The sequence below is a fragment of the Pecten maximus genome, chromosome 6, assembly GCF_902652985.1.
Source record: "Pecten maximus chromosome 6, xPecMax1.1, whole genome shotgun sequence".
Lineage (NCBI taxonomy): Eukaryota > Metazoa > Mollusca > Bivalvia > Pectinida > Pectinidae > Pecten > Pecten maximus.
Window position 1 is genome coordinate 36,206,403 of NC_047020.1, and position 20,924 is coordinate 36,227,326.

General features: G+C 33.0%; 1 protein-coding gene across 15 annotated transcripts in view; it reads left to right on the top strand.

Annotated features, from left to right (window-relative positions):
* LOC117329662 (calcium uptake protein 3, mitochondrial-like) overlaps nt 1-20,924 on the top strand; it is a 154,597-nt gene that overhangs the window by 117,863 nt on the left and 15,810 nt on the right. For 5 of the 15 annotated variants that reach the window (XM_033887700.1, XM_033887706.1, XM_033887703.1 and 2 more), the window contains exons 6-8: nt 12,230-12,310; nt 16,624-16,698; nt 18,210-18,218. In XM_033887700.1, coding sequence (XP_033743591.1) covers nt 12,230-12,310; nt 16,624-16,698; nt 18,210-18,218 — 165 coding nt within the window. The remainder of the gene's footprint in view (nt 1-12,229; nt 12,311-16,623; nt 16,699-18,209; nt 18,219-20,924) is intronic. The other 10 variants (XM_033887702.1, XM_033887701.1, XM_033887708.1 and 7 more) reach the window with 5 other exon arrangements.

Below are 20,924 nucleotides of genomic sequence, written 5' to 3' on the forward strand. Positions count from 1 at the left end.
TCTGCAGAAATTAATGTTTACCGTAGCTGTAATTACCAGGATTCTAGTTCAAGGACATAAATGGATAGTTCAAGGACATAAATGGATAGTTCAAGGACATAAATGGATAGTTCAAGGACATAAATGAATATAGTTCAAGGACATATATGGACAATTCAAGGACATAAATGGATAGTTCAAGGACATATATGGACAGTTCAAGGACATAAATGGATAGTTCAAGGACATGTATGGATAGTTCAAGTACATAAAGGAAGAACTTTAAGGATATATAATAAACTAAAATCCCCACTATGTGCACTTCCTTAAACATCAGAGTTTATCCAAGTACAGTTGGCTTGTATGTACTTGTAATTAAGAATAGGACTGCATTATGACGTATACATTTCATTATGGTAATATAAAACTGGCTGCGTTGCTATAACTTCAAACCTGTACTCCTTGGTTTTGGAATCGTTGGTGTGATGGTTATTAGACCTTCAATATGGTACCCTGGTGGGCATTAATTTGGCAAGTTCACACATTCAGACATTAGTTTTAATGGCTGGCAATTACGTCCCTAATGAACGCCATTACCTAATTGTACATCGGTGTGCTAACGAGCTGTTTGATGTGAATATAGATTAATTAACCCAGATTTTAATTGAGTGGCTGATTTGACAAGAAGTAATGACGTACTTTGAGCACTGGGAATCAGTTAAAACCTAAGCTAATTCATTCAAGGTCGAAGTTGTACAGCATGCAGTGTTAATTTCTGAATTTGCGCAACTTTGTCCAAAAACGTAAAAAAAAATTCCAAAAGAAAGGTTTTCCATATGCACCCAGCCTAAAATTATTTATTTTGTCAAAAAAATGTATACTTTGACAGAATGAAGCTAAATCAAGTCTTTTGGGGGTAAACATAAAGTTTAATTTATTACTATTTTGTGTGCTATTGATTTTGAAGTCAAAGTCTTCAAAAAATTCCTACATAAATTTCAAAAGATTTGAATCCTTGGTGATTAATTGAATATGTAATTGGTTTGGATTGAGGACTGGAGCATAACCTAATCAAGAAAATAAATAAATCTGTAAAACCTTACCCCTGTTTTAAAACACAAATTTTTACATCCATAAATACAGAATGCTTTTCCAGGCAGGTAGTGTGTGTACATTTATTCCATGTGAAATTCTATATAAGATTTGCTGTTAATACAGTTTTGATTATACTTCAGCATGCAAACTAAATACTAGGTAGTTTTATGTACCTGAAGCGAGGAAATCTCTTCGGTTGTTTGGGTACATAATACAATAATCCCGCTTGGTCATTGCTGGCTAGACATTTCGCGTGAATTTACACATTGAATTAGAATCAACTGTTACATTGGACCCTCTAAATGTCACACACGCTAAGATCTTATTCAGAACAAGTACGTAAATCAGATGAAATTGATACAATTTTCCGAACAATCGTGTTTCTAAATCACGGTAATGTGATCAATTTACACCATTAGTCATTCGTCTTGTTATAAAATTTATTTGAAACACAATACAGACCTATCACTCTATTCAAAAGATACTGATCATAACTTATGTTTATTTATAGAAAAAAAACAACAACACCAAATTAATGATGCAAATACGAGTAAACAACTTCAATAGATATAAGTATTCAGGTACATAAAAAAAATGGGTCAGATTTTTTTTTTCCATTTAAGTAAGAATTTGGTATTTTAAGGAAGTTTTTGGTAATAGATATTTATACAGTGGCTGTATTTTGTGTCACAGCTTACCTTTGTTGTTCTGCTTAATGACTTGCTTCACTTACAAGTGAAAGTGAGTAATGAGTTGCTTATATTACCTGTGGCGCCAGCATCAACCTTAGACATCATTCTGTGGCCTAAGGGAGATAACTCTGGTATAGCTATCTTGGTCAGGTTTATAGTGTTAATTTCAGGTAATGGCCATCGTTTTCTCTTTCTTGTGGTGTCTATTTCTGTAATCAAGTTTCAATGAAATGAAGTCCATTGAAAATATATTTCAGTGCAAAAGTTGTATAAATCTCTCATTTATCTGTAAATTATATCTCAGTTATTTTTGGTGTAGATATAGTATATTTATTTGTTTTAATATAAATAATGGTACTATATTTCAAAAGGGAAAAAAAAATCATATTCGTTTGTTTCAAGTTTTATGGAATATGTTTGTTTTATAATATAAATGTATTTAAGTTAAACCTCCTTTTCTCTAACTTTTCTAACTTGAAGTAGTAAAAAATATATCAAAAAGATAATTATTCAGTTGACTTGGATATCTCAAAGTTTCTTCATTGCCCAACTGACGTCCAGGTAACAAGGATCTATGGTAATATTGAATTTCAACTGTTTAAATGATGTTTACATTCAGAAAAAGGATTAGAAATGAGAAACTTCAATTATATTTTGTTTCTTGGTTGAATAAAAGGTAATTCTTGCTTATCTTTAAAGGAAAACCTGTGAAGTGTTGTTAACTGCTGGGCCTTTTTTTCTGATGCTTGATAAAGGCTGCTGGTCATGTTGTAGAGTTTTATCCTTATTGGAGTCGCCAGATCATTTTGCCTACAGAAAATTGTTTAAAACAGAAACAAAAAATGTACTAAAGATGTTGTCTGAGACCTGACAATAGCTTCAGTAATATATAATGTATTCTTCCAAATTTAAAGTGACTAAAGACAGAAAATTATTGTTTAAAACAGAAACAAAAAATGCATTAAAGATGTTGTCTGAGACCTGACAATAGCTTCAGTAATATATAACATATTCTTCCAAATTTAAAGTGACTAAATACCACAAGCAAGGTCATCACTTTTTGTTAGACTGTGTTAAGTTTGAAGAGGCATATAGTTATATCTATTCTTGAAAATAGATAATCTGTATATAGTAAATCGGTAAATTATATAATTATTATATAAAATAAATGTATATTTCACATTCAGCTAGTACCTAACTCTCCTTGTTTCAAGTAGAACTGAGTATATATATATAACCAGAGTTTTGTTTGATCTACGATACAAAGGTCAAAGGTCGTGAGAATAATAAAAGTTTTGTAGTGGGACTTGCCTGTCAAGCTTAAGCATGTGATCTATAGAAGAGTTTGAGACACAGCATTGGTTCAGGTCTCTCTTGATTTTTTTTACTTTTAAAGGATAAGTACATATTTTATACAACTGTCAACTTTTTAAAAATTACAGTAAATAAATCTTAAAAAGTGTGTGGGTTGGGGATCACCGACTGATATACACTTCTGAAGCCACTTTATAATTTTTTCAAAGTGTATTTTACAAGTCAGCCAGAATTTTGATGTGGTCGTATATAAATTTCATTAATTATAATTATTGCACCGCTGAATAGAATGCCATTCATTTGACCATGGTGATATATACGAAAAAAAAATATAACAAAACATATTGATGAACCAAATTACTTATTGTGCACTATGACAATAAAAAAAAACTAGGACTCTTTTTCACTGATTTTGCAAATGTGGCCTTTATTTTTGCATCATTTTGGATGAAATTTTGTGAATTTGGAAGGAAATTAATTCAAAAGTTTCAGAAGTAAACTTCAAATTTTGGGACTTAATTTTAAAATTAAAAAAAAAAAAAGCATATGTGCATGGTCAACTTGTTATCTGGGTTTCATATGGATTCTTTTGGTTACTTTTCTTAAAAATGTAAAGCAAAAGTATGATCTAAATTTTATAGCTAATACATAAGAAAGGATGACTTGACTGGAAAAAAATTTGAGACTTAATTGAGAGTATGAGAATTGAAACTGAACCAATTCTAGAAAATATTGATGGAATCATTGCAGCCCTGAAGACAAATCACACAGAAACTCTCTGTAATATAAGTCTATATGAGTGACTATTCGGTTAATTTTTATAGAGACACCTTGTTGATGTCATGCATACTTAGTTATTTCATTGATACCAAAATCATCTTCTGGATTCAGTTTTTTTTTTTTTTATCTTTTGTTTCTTTTATTTTTTTAATCATTTGAGTATAAAACAAACCTTTATTGTCAGTAGTGCTGGATGATTTGACTTGTGTGTGGTTTGAAGTCAGAGACAGCACCTGGTGCGTAGAAGCTATAAACGATATTTATTCCCTGTCAACTTACCTCCAGGTGGGGGTCAAAGTTGCCTTTCTATATTTCCTAGCATGTCTAGGATTGGTATTCAAAACTCATGACAGTTTTAATGACGAGGCCAAGCAATGTTTACAATCGTTTTATACTGAGATGTAGCACCCTGATTTCACATAGTTTTGTTGTCAAAGAGTGTTTACCAGAGATAAGTTCATACTTGTAAATAAGCCCTTTGTATTGTTAAGTAATACACTCCCTTCCTAAGCAATATGAGACCAACCACTTTCTTTAATAAGCCTATTCCATTCCCTGTAATAAGCCTACTTCTTTTCTCTGTAATAAGCCCACTCACTTTCTCTGTAATAAGCCCTCTCCACTTATCTGTAATAAGCCCACTCCCTTTCTCTTTAATAAGCCCTCTCCATTTCTCTGTATAAGCCCACTCCCTTTCTCTTTAATAAGCCCACTCCCTTTCTCTATAGCAAGCCCTCTCCACTTCTCTGTAATAAGCCCACTTGCTTTCTCTGTAGCAAGCCCTCTCCATTTCTTTGTAATAAGCCCACTCGCTTTCTCTGTAATAAGCCCACTTCTTTTCTCTGTGTAAGCCCACTAGTGCCCTTTCCCTGCCCTGCAGGTAGGGCGCAAGAATTGTACCTACTGCCCTCATTGCATGATCGTAAGAGGCGACTAAATTTGGGGATCTTATCTTTTCTCTTCTTTCTTAATAACTTTCTTGTTCCTAATGTCTCCATTGACAATGCCTCACATTTGGCCTTTATTTGAGCGTTCGTCCCTGTTAGGAAGGCTTTGGGTTCTGTCCCCTAGCCGAGACATACCAGAGTCTTTAAAAATGGTAGTTGCTACTCCTGCTTAGCGTTCAGCATATTTGGAGTGGGACGACTGGTTTGCCCGTTGTCAGTATAATGTGACCGGATGGGGTGTGCTGCTGGGTGTCTTCGGCAGTGTGCTTCAGTGGGGTAGCACTATAATTCGGAAAAAGTTCCGGCCTATCACAAGGAGACTTAACACGAACATACCGCAGCCTCCCAAAACACACATACTCACTCACCATAAGCATGCATGTCGCATGCACTGGAGGCCGTCCTTAAATGACCTTAGCTGTTAATAGGACGTTTAAAACAAAATAAACCAAACCAAAAGTGCCCTTTCCATGTAATAACAGCCCACTCCATTTCTCTGTTATAAGTTTAAATTTCCTAATCACCTTAATAATCTTTATGCCCCAGAGCCATGAAATAGGGGGAGGGGGGCTTATAGTGGTTACCCATGTCCATTTTGTCTGTCCTGTCCCATCCCGTCTGTCCTGTCCCATCCCGTATGTCCTGTCCAATCCTGTCTGCCTTGTTCCATACCTTCTGTCCTGTCCCATCCCGTCTGTCCTGTCCCATCCCGTCTGTCCTGTCCAATCATGTCTGTCCTGTCCCATCCCGTCTGTCCTGTCCCATCCCGTCTGTCCTGTCCAATCCCGTCTACCTTGTCCCATACCTTCTGTCCTGTCCCATCCCGTCTGTCCTGTCCAATTCTGTCTGTCCTGTCCAATCCCGTCTGTCCTGTCCAATTCTGTCTGTCCTGTCCAATCCCGTCTGTCCTGTCCCATCCCGTCTGTCCTGTCCAATCCCGTCTGTCCTGTCCAATCCCGTCTGTCCTGTCCAATCCCGTCTGTCCTGTCCAATCCCGTCTGCCTTGTCCCATACCTTCTGTCCTGTTCCATCCCATCTGTCCTGTTCCATCCCGTCTGTCCTGTCCCATCATGTCTGTCCTGTTCCATCCCGTCTGTCCTGTCCCATCCTGTCTGTCCTGTTCCATCCCGTCTGTCCTGTCCCATCCTGTCTGTCCTGTCCCATCCCGTCTGCCCAGTGTCCCACCCCGTCTGTCCTGTTCCATCCCGTCTGTCCTGTCCCATCCTGTCTGTCCTGTCCCATCCCGTCTGCCCAGTGTCCCATCCCGTCTGTCCTGTCCAATTCTGTCTGTCCTGTCCAATCCTGTCTGTCCTGTCCCATCCCATCTGTCCTGTCCAATCCCGTCTGTCCTGTCCAATCCCGTCTGCCTTGTCCCATACCTTCTGTCCTGTTCCATCCCGTCTGTCCTGTTCCATCCCGTCTGTCCTGTCCCATCCTGTCTGTCCTGTCCCATCCCGTCTGCCCAGTGTCCCATCCTGTCTGTCCTGTCCAATTCTGTCTGTCCTGTCCAATTCTGTCTGTCCTGTCCAATCCCGTCTGTCCTGTCCAATCCCGTCTGTCCTGTCCAATCCCGTCTGTCCTGTCCAATCCCGTCTGCCTTGTCCCATCCCGTCTGTCCTGTCCTATCCCGTCTGTCATGTCCCATCCTGTCTGTCCTGTCCAATCCCGTCCGTCCTGTCCAATCCTGTCTGCATTGTACCATACCTTCTGTCCTGTCCCATCCCGTCTGTCTTGTCCCATCCCGTCTGTCCTGTCCCATCCCGTCTGTCCTGTCCCATCCCGTCTGTCCTGTCCCATCCCGTCTGTCCTGTCCCATCCTGTCTGTTCTGTCCAATCCTGTCTGTCTTGTCCCATACCTTCTGTCCTGTCCAATCCTGTCTGTCCTGTCCATTCCTGTCTGTCCTGTCCCATCCCGTCTGTCCTGTCCAATCATGTCTGTCCTGTCCCAACCCGTCTGTCCAATCCTGTCTGTCCTGTCCCATCCCGTCTGTCCTGTCCCATCCCGTCTGTCCTGTCCCATCCCGTCTGTCCTGTCCAATCATGTCTGTCCTGCCCCATCCTGTCTGTCCTGTCCAATCCTGTCTGCCTTGTCCCATCCCATCTGTCCTGTCCCATCACATCTGTCCTGTCCAATGCTGTCTGTCCTGTCCATTCCTGTCTGTTCTGTCCCATCCCGTCTGTCCTGTCCCATCCTGTCTGTCCTGTCCCACCATGTCTGTCCTGTCCAATCCTGTCTGTCTTGTCCCATACCTTCTGTCCCATCCCATCTGTCCTGTCCCATCCCATCTGTCCTGTCCCATCCCATCTGTCCTGTCCAATCCTGTCCGTCTTGTCCCATCCTGTCTGTCCTGTCCCTTCCTGTCTGTCCTGTCCCATACCTTCTGTCCTGTCCCAACCCGTCTGTCCAATCCTGTCTGTCTTGTCCCATACCTTCCTGTCCCATCCCATCTGTCCTGTCCCATCCCATCTGTCCTGTCCCATCCCGTCTGTCCTGTCCCATCCCGTCTGTCCTGTCCCATCCCGTCTGTCCTGTCCTATCCCGTCTGTCCTGTCCAATCCTGTCCGTCTTGTCCCATCCCATCTGTTCTGTCCCATCCCGTCTGTCCTGTCCTATCCCGTCTGGTTCCGTCTCAATACAATGTAACTAGCTAGTCTCGGGAACTGCTGATACAATCCTGGACAAACTGTGTTTTGGCCTGTCAAGTGGCAGAGAAGGCATTTAAAATTTCTTAATTGTAAATAAATAAATAACATCTGTCTGCTAAGTGGCCCAGGATCCACCTTACAGGAATAGAATGTATCTAAGTGTACCTTTATATTTCTCCCCATCGGTCACTATTAACAGTTTCCCCATTTCAATACCTATCATAGGTCTTTATATAGTCTTGGAAAAATCATTGGGTCAACTTTTTCATGCAACACCTTTCTGTCTGATACTAAATTTGAATGACATACTGATATGGATGTTGATGGTTGTGTAGCTCCAGACAGTTTGGCGTGTCAGATTTTAAATAAAGTGACATGTATAGTTTGAACACCATGGTTATATAAGATATATATATATATATATATGGGAATCATGTGATGCTGTACGTATGTCATGTTAATTACCTCCCCCTGAATATTTAGGTAGGGATTTATTACTGGAATTCTGTGTCCTCTTAACATTTAGTTTTATACAATCTCCATCATCAATTATCACTTGTCCTATAAACTGGAAACGTTTATGATTACCTCCCTTTGAGGTGCAGTCGAGATCACTCTCGGAATCTTTGACTTACACAGGCGATAAGTTTCCTGTACTTGTAAGCATTAGATAACAACAATTTTGAAATGTATCTATGTCCATTTAAGCACCAAATAATATTGTACAAAGAGTCTTTAGAAAATCAACAATTTCAAATTTTGTTAGAAGCTGAAGACAGAAATTAACAAATGAAATCATAAAATGTCATTCCGTGGTAAAATCTGTCAATGTAAACATGGTAGTTATAAGTCATTCCGTGGTAAAATCCATTAATTCAAACATGATATTTATAAATGTCCTCATTGATGGTATGTTAGGTATATACATAATGCGAAATATTAATGGCACATGTAGTAGGGCCCTTTCTACATATTTAGCATTTAGTTGATTTGGGGGGGGGGGGGGGGGGGGGGGGGGGGGGGGGGGGGGGGTTAAAATTTTCTCAGTAATTTTTTTATGTGTATTTTGTATCCATAAACATCTTGTTTGTTGACCCAATTGGTACCTACAGCAGGTTTTTCACCATTTACATTTCTAGGTCTACTCTCTGAAAAATCACTGGGCTAATTTTTTTTCATGCAACACCTTTCAGACTGTTGCTAAATTTAAAATGGCCTACTGACTTGGATATTGATGGTTGTGTAACACTAGACAGTTTGGTGGGTGATGTTAGGACAGCGTCACAGTTTAGTTTGATGAGGGATATAAGAGATTTATATATAGGAATAATGTGACACCTAATGTTATTGTTAATTACCTCCCCTGAATAACTAGGACGGGAAGTGATTTCTAGAATCTTTCGTCCTCCTAGCATTTAGTTGAAATGTCATCAATTATCACTTTGCCATCTCAGCAGGGTTTTCCACGGCCAATTTGACCGCCTACTCTGATTTCAGACTTTAGGGTGTGAAATTTAGGATTTATTGTTGTGAATTCTATAAACTGGAAACTTTCAATATTATCTCCCTTTGATGATCAAAAAAGCAACATCTATACATTATATGTATACTGACAAAAGATAAGCTTTAAAATATTATGAAAAGAGAAATGTAATCAGTGGATGATAGGATAGTAAATCTCAGGTACGTATACATTATGGCTTAAAACAGTGTACTGGATTGCAATAATTTTTAAATTTTTAAATACCCACCTGAACACCAAATAAAATGATTTTATGCTGAGTATAGGATTAAATAAAACAATTCCTTTTAAAATTTTACTAGAATATGGAGAATACTAGGTAAATGAATTGGCTAAATTTCACCATGTAAACATTTACTTTTTGATGTCAAAATATTGGTATATATGATGCTAGACAAGCACACACTAAGGCATTTCTACATTATTAGTAAATGTAAGAATTGGGGTGGGGTGACTTTTGTTTAACTGAAATGAATTTCCCAATTTTTTTTTTTTTTTTTTCATTTTGATTTAAGTTTTGAATTAATCATCTGCATTTATCAAATGAACTTTAAGAAGTCGCTATCTTTTACGAACCTCTCATATCACACAGACAGCATTGTTCTAATGTAGGTCAGTATACATGGAGGATATTTTATATAAATTACACAAGGAGAAACCAGGCTGGCACAGTATATATGAATGAAGGTAGATGCAAGTGTTGTATATTGATTTAAGTCTCTTTTTTTTTTTTATCTGTGTGAATGAAGTTTTCGCATACCTAGTGCACCTGGTACAGGTAAGTATATAAGGGTCGGAGACAGGTACGTGGGTTGTGTAATACCTGTCGGGTGACTTGTACTCACGGATTAACCAATTTATATTGGGAAGCTGTCGGCGGTGAAGGGGTAGCGGGATAGTGTTATAAAATGTTGGGTAGGTGTATTACGGGGGAGAGAGGGTGATATTAGATTAAAGAGTTTTCATCATGCTGTCAGCTAAAAAGACGGACAGTCACTGCCTCGGAACTACTACTATACTACATTTGATAAGATGTGTTCATGTCCATATTTGTCTAACTGCAGATGGTTTTTAAGTTAAATTTTATTTGTTTTTGCAACAATTACGAAATATATTCTATTAACATCAATCGCCTTTGCTGGCCTAGCTGGAGGTGCAAAGGCAAACTGGCTTGTCAAAAAGCAAAGGCTATTCCATTTGACGATATAACAATACAATCAGAAGTATATTCCCTTTAACAGAGTATCATCATCATCATCATCATCTAGCTACATTATCACCCTATAGCATTTCACCTCATAATCATTATTATTCACCAATAAATCAACCCACATCTTCGTCGTCATCGTCATCGTCTTCGTCGTCATCATCATCATCATCATCATCATCATCATCATCATCAAAAATTCCTATTATTTCTGGAGATGTTATTGTGATCAATTACACTGTTTTTGCCAGTGTGGCATTTAAGCATGTTTTGTGAAGTGGCAGAAGCAGTTAAAGGGAGGCTACTCCCAAATTAATTCAAAATAATCAGCGATTGGCTTACTGTTGGTATTCAGATCAGTATTAGTGTATTGGCATGATCTATTTTCATCACATTTTTCATCTGAAAAAAAAAAATACATCTTAAGTTGAATTTTGTCATATTTTTAGAAAGTTCTTTCTATTTGATCGTATAGTTCATTTGTTTTTAATTACATTTTTATTTCTTCAAATAATAATTTAAAATCTCAATGCTTGGTCGAAATATGTAAATTGCATAACCTTTTAAAATACAATAACATTGTACTAGTGTATTTCAGTATGAAAGTAGATTTGTAACATCACCTTGGCATTAACTGCTTTTAATAGTATATATAAATGTATACATTTATCTGTTGTATGTAGATTGATAAGATAGTCGGCATATAAAACTGGCTGGTTTTTACTTAGTATTAATGTCACATTTCCCCATCTATATATATCCAGCACACCTGTGATGTGTTATTTTGATTGGAAAATTATACACCATATGTTTATCTCGAAATGTCAACAAAAATATGACAGTTTTTTTTTTTTTTTGTAGTTTTTTATAATAGAATATATTAATATATGTCATCAAAATATTCACAAAATGCAAATGTTGATGATCTATGGACAAGGATGTATCAGGATAATTGAGCACAAGGTTAGATTGATCATAATCTGCATTTTTGATTTTTACCGTCAATTTAAATAAAGTTTATATAAAACAAAAACAAAACAAAAACAAAAAAAATATCAAATTTGTTCAGTTAATATCACAATTTATTTTAATCATCAATCCATACTGTTACTAAAAAATGTATATATAAATTAAAAAAGCAACCATTCCAACAGTTTATATCACAAATAACTATTAAAAAAATTATCAATTTATTATTAGTTAGGCTTTTAGTTTCTTTTGGTAATTAAAAACAATTATTGTCGAGCAACAAAATAAAATAAAAAGCATCTAACAAACAAAACTTATTTATTTCCTCTATATTTAATGATTCCATATATCCTGTGATATTCTAAAAAAATATTAATACATTATCTTATACATGTTAATATATTTGATATTAATATATTTAATAAACATGTATAGTATACATATATCTATGTTTAACCTTATTATAGCTCTTAATCTCTGTAACAAAGCTAAAAGTCACGATATTCTTATAGGTATTTAATGTTGTAAATCTATTTTCCTGTCCATTTATAAGACTGTTTTATTAAACCTTTTAGGTATGACATTGTATGTACCTGCCTAATATACATTGTAGCTAAAATCTTCTTGTCCTGAATTCTCTCTTCACTTTTTTGGTAGCAGTAACTTGTTGTTATAAAAAAATATGTGTGGTATTACTTATTCTAAAAGTGTCGTTTTTTTTAGACAATTTCGCTGTTTGACATAGGACATCATTGTATATGAGCATTCAAAGACTAAAAGATGCAGTTATCATGAAAAATGATTTCACCCCTAGAATCATTTGTTATATTTTATTACAGCAGATATTTATCAGTTTTCACATTTTTTTCTGCTACATTTTTTTAGTAAGTCTATAGGATTTCTTTCTTTCATTTATATTTTCACATTTTTTTTTAAATTATTATTATTATTTTTTTTTTTTTTTTGTGCCCCAGGTTGTGGCCATGCACAGGGGTTGGTTTTTATTTTCCTCAGTTTGTTGTAGATGTTTTTGTAAATTTTGAGTTTGTTTACATTGCTGTATTTATATCTATTTCAGTTGGAAAGCTTCTTCACCCTTCCCCCCGCGGAACGAAAGTTTGTCCCAAGACCGCAGCAAAAGCTGCAGGCATTACTTGATGTATGTTTCATGTTTATTCGGAACACAGCATTAACTTCTGTCTGCAAATCTGTCGCATGACAGATAAAAAAAAACTCTCTTCTTCTTATTCCTTGCCAGTGAAACAGACATTGTCAGTAAAATTTGATTCAAGTCTGTTGTGGAAGGTTTTGAAGGAGAAAGTTTTATCTAAACTGCATGTGTGAAGCCCTGGCTAGTAATGAAATTCTGCAAAGTTGTGTCTCTGAACTGAACAGTTAGTTCCCTTGAAATTATCTCCCTTGATATTTTTTTCTTCTTTTTTATTCATAAATGAATTTATTTCATATATTTTTTAAGTATTTATTTCTATTTTGAATTGAAATTATATAATATTAATTATATTGTAAATGAAACAGAAAAAAACAATGATAAAACAAAAAAAACAATCAAATGTTTTAATTATTTTTGTATTTCTTTTTATGAACACGGAACATTTCAGAAGACATAACTTTTCAGTTTTCTGCCCTTGATTAGATGCCTGAATGTTTAACACACTCCTAACCATTAACATAGGTACATAGTGTGCTTAGCTTGGTAATACAGAATTCACATTAGCTAGGAAGAAGGAAATATGAAAATTTTAAGATAGTGTGAAAATTTATGATCAAGGCTTTTAGATGAATAAGTCTAGAATTGTTTATTGTTTTATCTTATATTTAAAAAAAAAATCTATACAAGACGATTTTACTCAAAAGACCGATCATTGGACTCAATATATGACCATTGTATTTCCCAAACATGTGATTTGGAGGGGAAACTTTCTTTTGAACTTTTGAACTCCAATTTTTACAAACTTTACCCCAGAATGAATGTGAATTTAGACCTACAAAATAATGTCTCAATGTCCCCTCTTGGAAATTTGAGTCCTGTTTAAAACTTTGTCTCCGACATAACACAGGCAGCCAAAATAGATACATTTTGAAACCAAGAAGTTTTGTATACAGCACCATTTAATATGGATCAACAAGGAATTATTGTTTCTTTCTGACTTTGAGAGGCAGCTCAAGGCAGACAAAAGTCATTATAGTAACAAAGGTCATTTAGAGGTCAATTTGAGGTCATTTTGAGGTCATTGTATTGACCAACCATACTAAGGATAACATGCATGTTAGATATTAGGGAAATTGCTCTAGCTTATAAAAGCAACATACTCCGGCCATATTCTGTTCTTTCTCTTGCGAAGTTTATTATTAAAACTAAAACATAGAAATGAACTTCATTATTTCATCTGCTCATATTTATAAAAAAAAAAAAAAACAAAAAAAAACAAGTTTATAAGCTAGAAGAGGATGTAGACCAGTTTGATTAGCTGGGCTAGGTCCAAACAAGGTTTCAAGTGCATGGTACATTCTGTTGGTGCATATTTGAAAGCTCGCTGCTTTTAATTGTCCCTCTTGCCAGTCTGCATGCTTGCTTATAACTTGTTGTGTCTGATTTAATAAGCTGTATATAACAATGACTTCCACTAATGATTTGTGTTTCAATTTTCAGATCCAGATTTTAACAAAAGTTTTTTTTTTTTTTTTGTCACTTCACTCATCACAGATCAAAACAAAATTCACAATGATTTTATCATAACAATGGATTCACTCAGTGTGGCATGTATTACATATGTACAAAAGCTTTTTTGTCCACAGGAACTCTGCCATAGATTTATTTTTCCAGATTGCAGAAAAAAAAATCTGAATTGTGTTTTAGTTTTTTATTCACAGAAACCAGTTTTTGACATTTTTTTTATTTAGATACACCTCAGAATCAATTACAGTTTTAAAAAAATATTGAAATTATTAATGATTTTGAATTATTGATAATTAAATGCATCATAAATAACAGACCATTGATCAAGTGGCGATAATTTATGTTTTGATAACAAACATCTCACCACAGGATCTCGAAATACTCTTTGATTTAAATTCAAATGTAGAATCTGAATATAAAATACTGTTTTATGTAGACAATATAAAAAAATATATACATATATATTTTGTGTAATTAAAAACAGTACACATCAATCAAAGTTGCAATTATATTCCTGATTAAGAATTCAGATTTATTTTATAGCATCATCATATTATTAAATATTACTGAGGGACGATAATTTTCAATTAAATTTTGAGAATGAATTTGACTGTTTAATGAATTTTTTTCTGTAAATTAATGATTTCATAAATATGTTATCCTAGCTCTGTCATAACAGGAGATAAATCATATCAGCTAAAAATCATGCTGAATGAAAGTTTCACTTGTGAATTTTTTATTTTTTTTTTAATTGTAAAAAATAAAAATAAACCAAATTTTCATGCAAAAGAAGATTTTGCTGTGATATTTTCTTTGGACCTCTCTGGTCATGGCTTTTGCAAAACTATTTATTGCTTCAAACTACAGCTTATGTAGGGGAGTTTGTCCCTTATATTTTATCACACCTAGGCTACTTCTGTGTTTGTGATAAACCTAAAAAATACTAAAAGATAATTATTGCTTCGCTAAAGAGGGTGATTAAAAATTTAGCACATTTTTTTCAAATATACAGAACAACTTTTTGCTTGTTGAAAATTAATGTTAGTAGTTGAAAAGTAAAATTAAAATTTTTGTTTGAAAAAAAATATCAAAACACAATTATATGCACCTGTGTGAAAACGAAGAGAGGTTAGCATCTCTAATTAATTGAAATTACGTCTTTCTTGCTTTTAGTTATTAATGTTTTATAGTCCAAAAGCAAGATTAATTCACACATGTATTAGTTTAATCAGAAAGTTTAGCTGTTTGCATAATTTAAGTTGTGAATTATTTCTTGGTATTACATTATTAGATATAATTAATGAATATAAAATATTTAACTATTGTCTTCCTTAATTAGAACAATTTATGTTCTTTTTCTGATGCTTCTACGATTAACAAATAAAAAATACTTTTAATTAATGTCTTCCTTAGAACAAATGCTGGTCTTTTTCTGATGCTTCTATGATTAGATGCAGTTTATATTAAAATTGAGGCTTATTGATTTTATAAGAAATTAAACTTTAAAAAGGAACAGTTACTGACATGTAGATCTGTATTTACTAGTTTCTTACTTCTATCTTTGGATCAGTATACAGAAATGATTCATAGACAAATTAGTTTTAATTGCCATCAATTAACTTAAATGAACCAGATTTAAAGGGAATATTTAGCAGGCCCCATATGCCTCTTGTAGTCACTACATCATATGTTTCTGAGACTACATGTATAGGCGTGATATTTAATATATTCGTTAGTATGATAGGATGTGGCATTGTTTTCTCACAATTCAAAAATTGGTTAATGCTTAAAACTAGGTTTCTGTTTCTTAATGTTTGATTCAGTTTTATGTAGTATGTGTCACAGAAATGTCTAGAGTGAATATTTTATTGAAAACAATATACTAATATACTAAATCATACATACATCCGTGTGTTTCCCATATTTAAATTAAGTATGTTAATCATATTTGTATGTTTCAACAATAAACAATTCCCTGTGGTTATATTATAACAATCAATTATTGTATTGTAACAAAATTAATAGCAATCACCAAAGGAGAAAGGGATGTGAAAAAAAAAATATATATATACCCTAGCTGTACATGTATTTCACTGAAAATCTTATCCTTCATCCATAAAACAACTTGTGTTATTAGGGTCAAATGACATCCTCTTGTAATTTTTTTTTTTTTTTTTTTAATTTTTCACAAAAAGTTGACCAAATCTCAAAATACCTTGTCATGGTGACCTCCCCAGACAGAGGTGCAAGTGCGCATGATGCTATCTGAAATTTTCGGCTGTGATATACAGCATATACTTGTTATCTGAACAAAGAAGAGGTGCAGCTAGTGGCAAATAAAATGCAAAAATGTCCATTTTTTCCAGCTATTTACTACAAATGAGACATGTGATGAATTAAGTGACTTAAAAGCTTAATTATTTTGTCATGAAAGCCATTAAATTTACTATTACCTTGATCCATTAATTTTCCATAACCCATTAAAAAAATTAACATTGCCATTAAAAGTTACCCTAGTGGACCATTAAAATTACTCAAATATCATTAAAATTACTCTAAAGCCCATTAAGATTATTAAAAAGGGCCATTAATCATATGACAAGGTTACCCCTGACAATGTTTTGTGATGAGGAATTACTCAAGGACCATTAGAATTACTCTAAAGCCCATTAAAATTATCAAAAATGGCCATTAATCATATGAAAAGGTTACCCCTGAGAATGTTTTGTGATGAGGATCGATGATGCCCCACTAATCCACACACCATTTTACAGCTGGAGAGAGTCTTCAGTAAAGAGCATACTGAGGCTGGGAGTGAGCAGATTAACAGGGACCACACCGTGGCTAAAGTATGTTTTCCTGCCTTCCAGTGAAGTAACTCGTCCCACAAGTGGTGATGTTTTTCCTGTAGTCTCTCAATTAACACTTCTGTATTATTTACTCACATCTTTTCTTATTAAAATATTTTACCGTTTTGTTTTTATGTAATATTTTATTTAATTATTTTTATTTTGTGTGTATGATGCATGATTATTGTATTTGCTTTTTAGTTGCTTTAGTTTCCCTTGCACCTGCTGATTTGTCATTAAAATCCAATTAATTGACTGTCAAGTTGTAATTTAATGGAGGACCAATGTCAACACAAATCAGCAAAAAAAAAAAAAAAAAACTAGCGACATGATGTACATCTGCAGTCCCAAATAATTTCTCTTCAATAGAGCAAGGATAAAATGATTTCTTCTATATCACAAAAAGAAACATCTCATTTGCAATAATTTCTTCCAATTCATAGCTATTAGAATATCTGTACAGTAATTCTTCTTATTTAGACATTTACCTTGGTATTATCTTCAAAGTCATTTTCTCATTAATCATTCTCTTCTCATTCTTTAGTTAGACATATTTTACTAAAAAAATATTTTCTACAAGCTTTTTCGAAAAGTTTAGATCTATAACAACAAATTCATTAACAGCCTGATTATCGAAGATCAAACAAAACTTTTCTAGAGAATATAGCTTTCCCTGAAAAACATATTTCCTTTGTATCTACGAAATGAAATAATTTTCGTAATAATTTAATAATTTTCACCTGGTAAATGTTACAGCGAGCTGTATCTGTCTGCTAATCTAAACCCTCTCTCCTCCTCCTAAGCTTTCCCTGTGTACAATATTAACACTATCTCTGTAATACTAAATTTACTCATTGGAGTGTTCGTATTTTATAACACTTACAAACAGATGCATTATTTATATATGATAGAATTAATGGTAGGAATGTTTTAAATTTAACATTAATGTATCTGTCATGTCAATGGTATTGTTTATAATTAAACTCTTGACTTGTCATTGTGTGTATTCATCTACACAGAAAAATATTATGAAAATTAAAAAATAGTAACCCTATTCATTATTATATATTTGCAATGGGATTTGGGCTTGAATATACTAACCAGGAATGCATTGTTTCAAGTATATATTCATTTATATATACATATATAATTTTGTATGTCTTCACTGCTAACTACTGGCAAAGAGATAAAATAACAGTCTGTTATTTAACCTTTTGCACATGTACTATATATAAGCTTGTGAAAAATTTTTTGCTCAATATATATATTTGTTTGATAAAATTTTATATATATATGCATTTAAACAATTGATATAGTTCATGGGCTTTTAACTAACTTTTCGTTGCTGTAGAGCTGTTCTACTTTCACTGTAGTTCAAATTCTAGCATTATAGTCTTGCATGGTTGATGATTCACAAATTTGCAACATTTTCTCCTTTTTTGGGTTTTTTTTTAAAAAAAATCATTATTTTTTTTTTTTTAACTTTGTGTTGTTGATTTTATATATTTCAGGTGAAAGAGGTTTGTATACAATGTCTATACTTCGTCCTGCATATATTATCATAATGTGTGTGTTGTATATGTATAAAATTATATACACAATTAGAGAATATATTCATTTCTGAAATGACACTCCTGAAAATAGCTAGCTAGACTATGATCCCTTTGTGAATAACATATCAATAAGGTTTGTAATCATATATTTGGTAAGGAATACCAATAAACATTTTCAGTGTTCTTTGTTGAGGTGATACAATTTTGAAGGGTTTAAATAAATAAATGTTTTTTTTATAAACAAATGTGAACTTCACAGAAATCCAAAAATGCTTGTGCATGCTCTTATAAGATGGCCAATATGACCTAATTTCCAAGACCTCGCTTTACTGCTTCTCATCATCAACCAAAAAAATCTTTTCAGATCAGTTGCTTTTGTAACAGTAAGATATTGAAATAAAGTTTTTCAAATGATCATGTACAGAAGTTTTGTCTGTTTAATGTTTTTTACAGTTGGATAATCAATGAATTTAAAGTGGAATTTAAAATTATAACAAAATTAAAAATTATAGTGGAATTTAAAATTATAGTGAAATTTAGAATTACAGTGGAATTTAAAATTATAGTGAAATTTATTTTGTAATTTAAAATTATAGTGAAATTTATAGTGGAATTTAAGGTTATAGTGGGATTTAAATTATAGTGAATTTATAGTGGAATTTAAAATCATGGTGAAATTTAAAATTATAGTGGAATTCAAAATTGTAGTGGAATTCAAAATTATAATGGAATTTAAAATTATAGTGAAATTTAAAATGGAATTCAAAATCATAGTGAAATTTAAAATTAAAGTGAAATTTTAAATTATAGTGAAATTTTAAGTTATAGTGAAATTTTAAATTATAGTAAAATTTAAATATATTCATCATATTCAATGTTAGGATTTAGAAAACTGGTTTTGGATTTATTATTTCTGATTTTTTAATATTTTTATATATATGCGCAAAACTTTAAAAGCACTTCTGAATTTGTCTAGATTTTATGATAGTTTGTTTGTTTATTTTTTTCATTCTGGATTTCGTATAAAAATATTCAGTGATAGTTGAAAATACAGTTACCTACAGTTAACCTGAAATCCAAATAATCACTCACTTGAGACTTTTGAAAAAAAAAAAAAATCATGATTACATGTATATCAAAGTTTTCATTGAAGCTTTGGGCTAGGTTCCTATATGAATGAAATTCATATTCTAAATACAGTCTTTTCTCAGGTCTGCTAAAAATAATCCTCCAGACAGTTGGTATTAATTAATGGTATAGAAGGTCCACTTAATCTTCCATACAGATAATTTGTATATATATAACTGTAAATGCTGAACGATTGGTATGTATCCTGGTATATATTTTCATTATACAAATGAATTTGAAGGATATAATTAGTTGAATTTTGAAGTAGAATTTTCTCTATCTAAATAGCATGAACCTAAGTAAATTTTTAGTATGATAGTCAAATTTAACACAATAGATAGCCATTTTGTGAATAATTTTTAAGAATGTAGAATAACAATTATAGCGGTATACAAAATATAGCATTGTAGAGTTGTTTACTGCTATAGAATTTGATTAGTCGGGAGATAAGTAAAAAAAAACAAAAACATTTTTAAATGGTAACACTCAGTAATATCTGTGCCTCTCCGAATTTTAATTATTATAAGCTGGGATTTTCCTACAATTTTTCAACTGGGTCCAGGGTCCATTGAATTGGGAATTTCTACATGACAAAATGTGACATTGGGAAAAACGAAAAATAGTGAAATTCGTACAAATTTCATTTTTTCTTCGATGAATATTGCCTTTATATTTTTATATATTATTTTGTTATCTATAGCTGTTTTTTTATTTATCAAAAGTACTTTAGTATAGGTCTTTGTAGATAAAACTTAATTAATCATTCAAAAGTTAAACTTCAAAATTGAGAATTTTTCAGTGGCAAATTAGGAATTTTCACAAGATTTTTTAAGGGGAATGGGTCCTTTTAATGGACCCTGTTTCTATTGTAGGAAAATCCCTGACAAGTCACAAAACATGTATGAAATTGCCAAATCAACAAGCCCCTGTTTTTATCCTCAAATAAGCCCCCCTATTATAATGTATAAAAATAAGTATTCAAGTTTGAGGAGGGCTTTATAATTGTTAACCACTTTCAGCTTATGTGTACCAAGTATGGTGGTACCATAATTAAATTACATGATTCTGCAAAAAATGAAGGAGGCTTATTCGCTGATAAAAAATGTGATAAAAAAAATTGTATGGTTTTATAACACTTTATAATGTTGGTACAGAAAAAGTTGGCTAACATTTTTATATAGCATGCCTGATGAAGTACCTTTTTTAAGCTATAAACTGTTAAGTATTTTCACTGAACTCCAATAATCAATATTGCTGGGTTAAATTACAGGGCAATTAATTAATTTACTTTGTTCTGAACTCCACATCACAGATAATTTAATATTCAAACAATTAGTTCAAAAACACAAATTTAGATGAATTTATCAGAACATTCAATTACAATACGTACACTTAACAATAAGGACATATATTTTGAATTAAAAAACCTAAGATTGTATCTATCGTTATGGTCCATTAAGCTTTTTAATTTTTTTGTCAATAAGGATTTGAACAGTTTCAGAAATTATTCCTAGAATAATTTGTTTGCACCGGGTAATTTGGTAA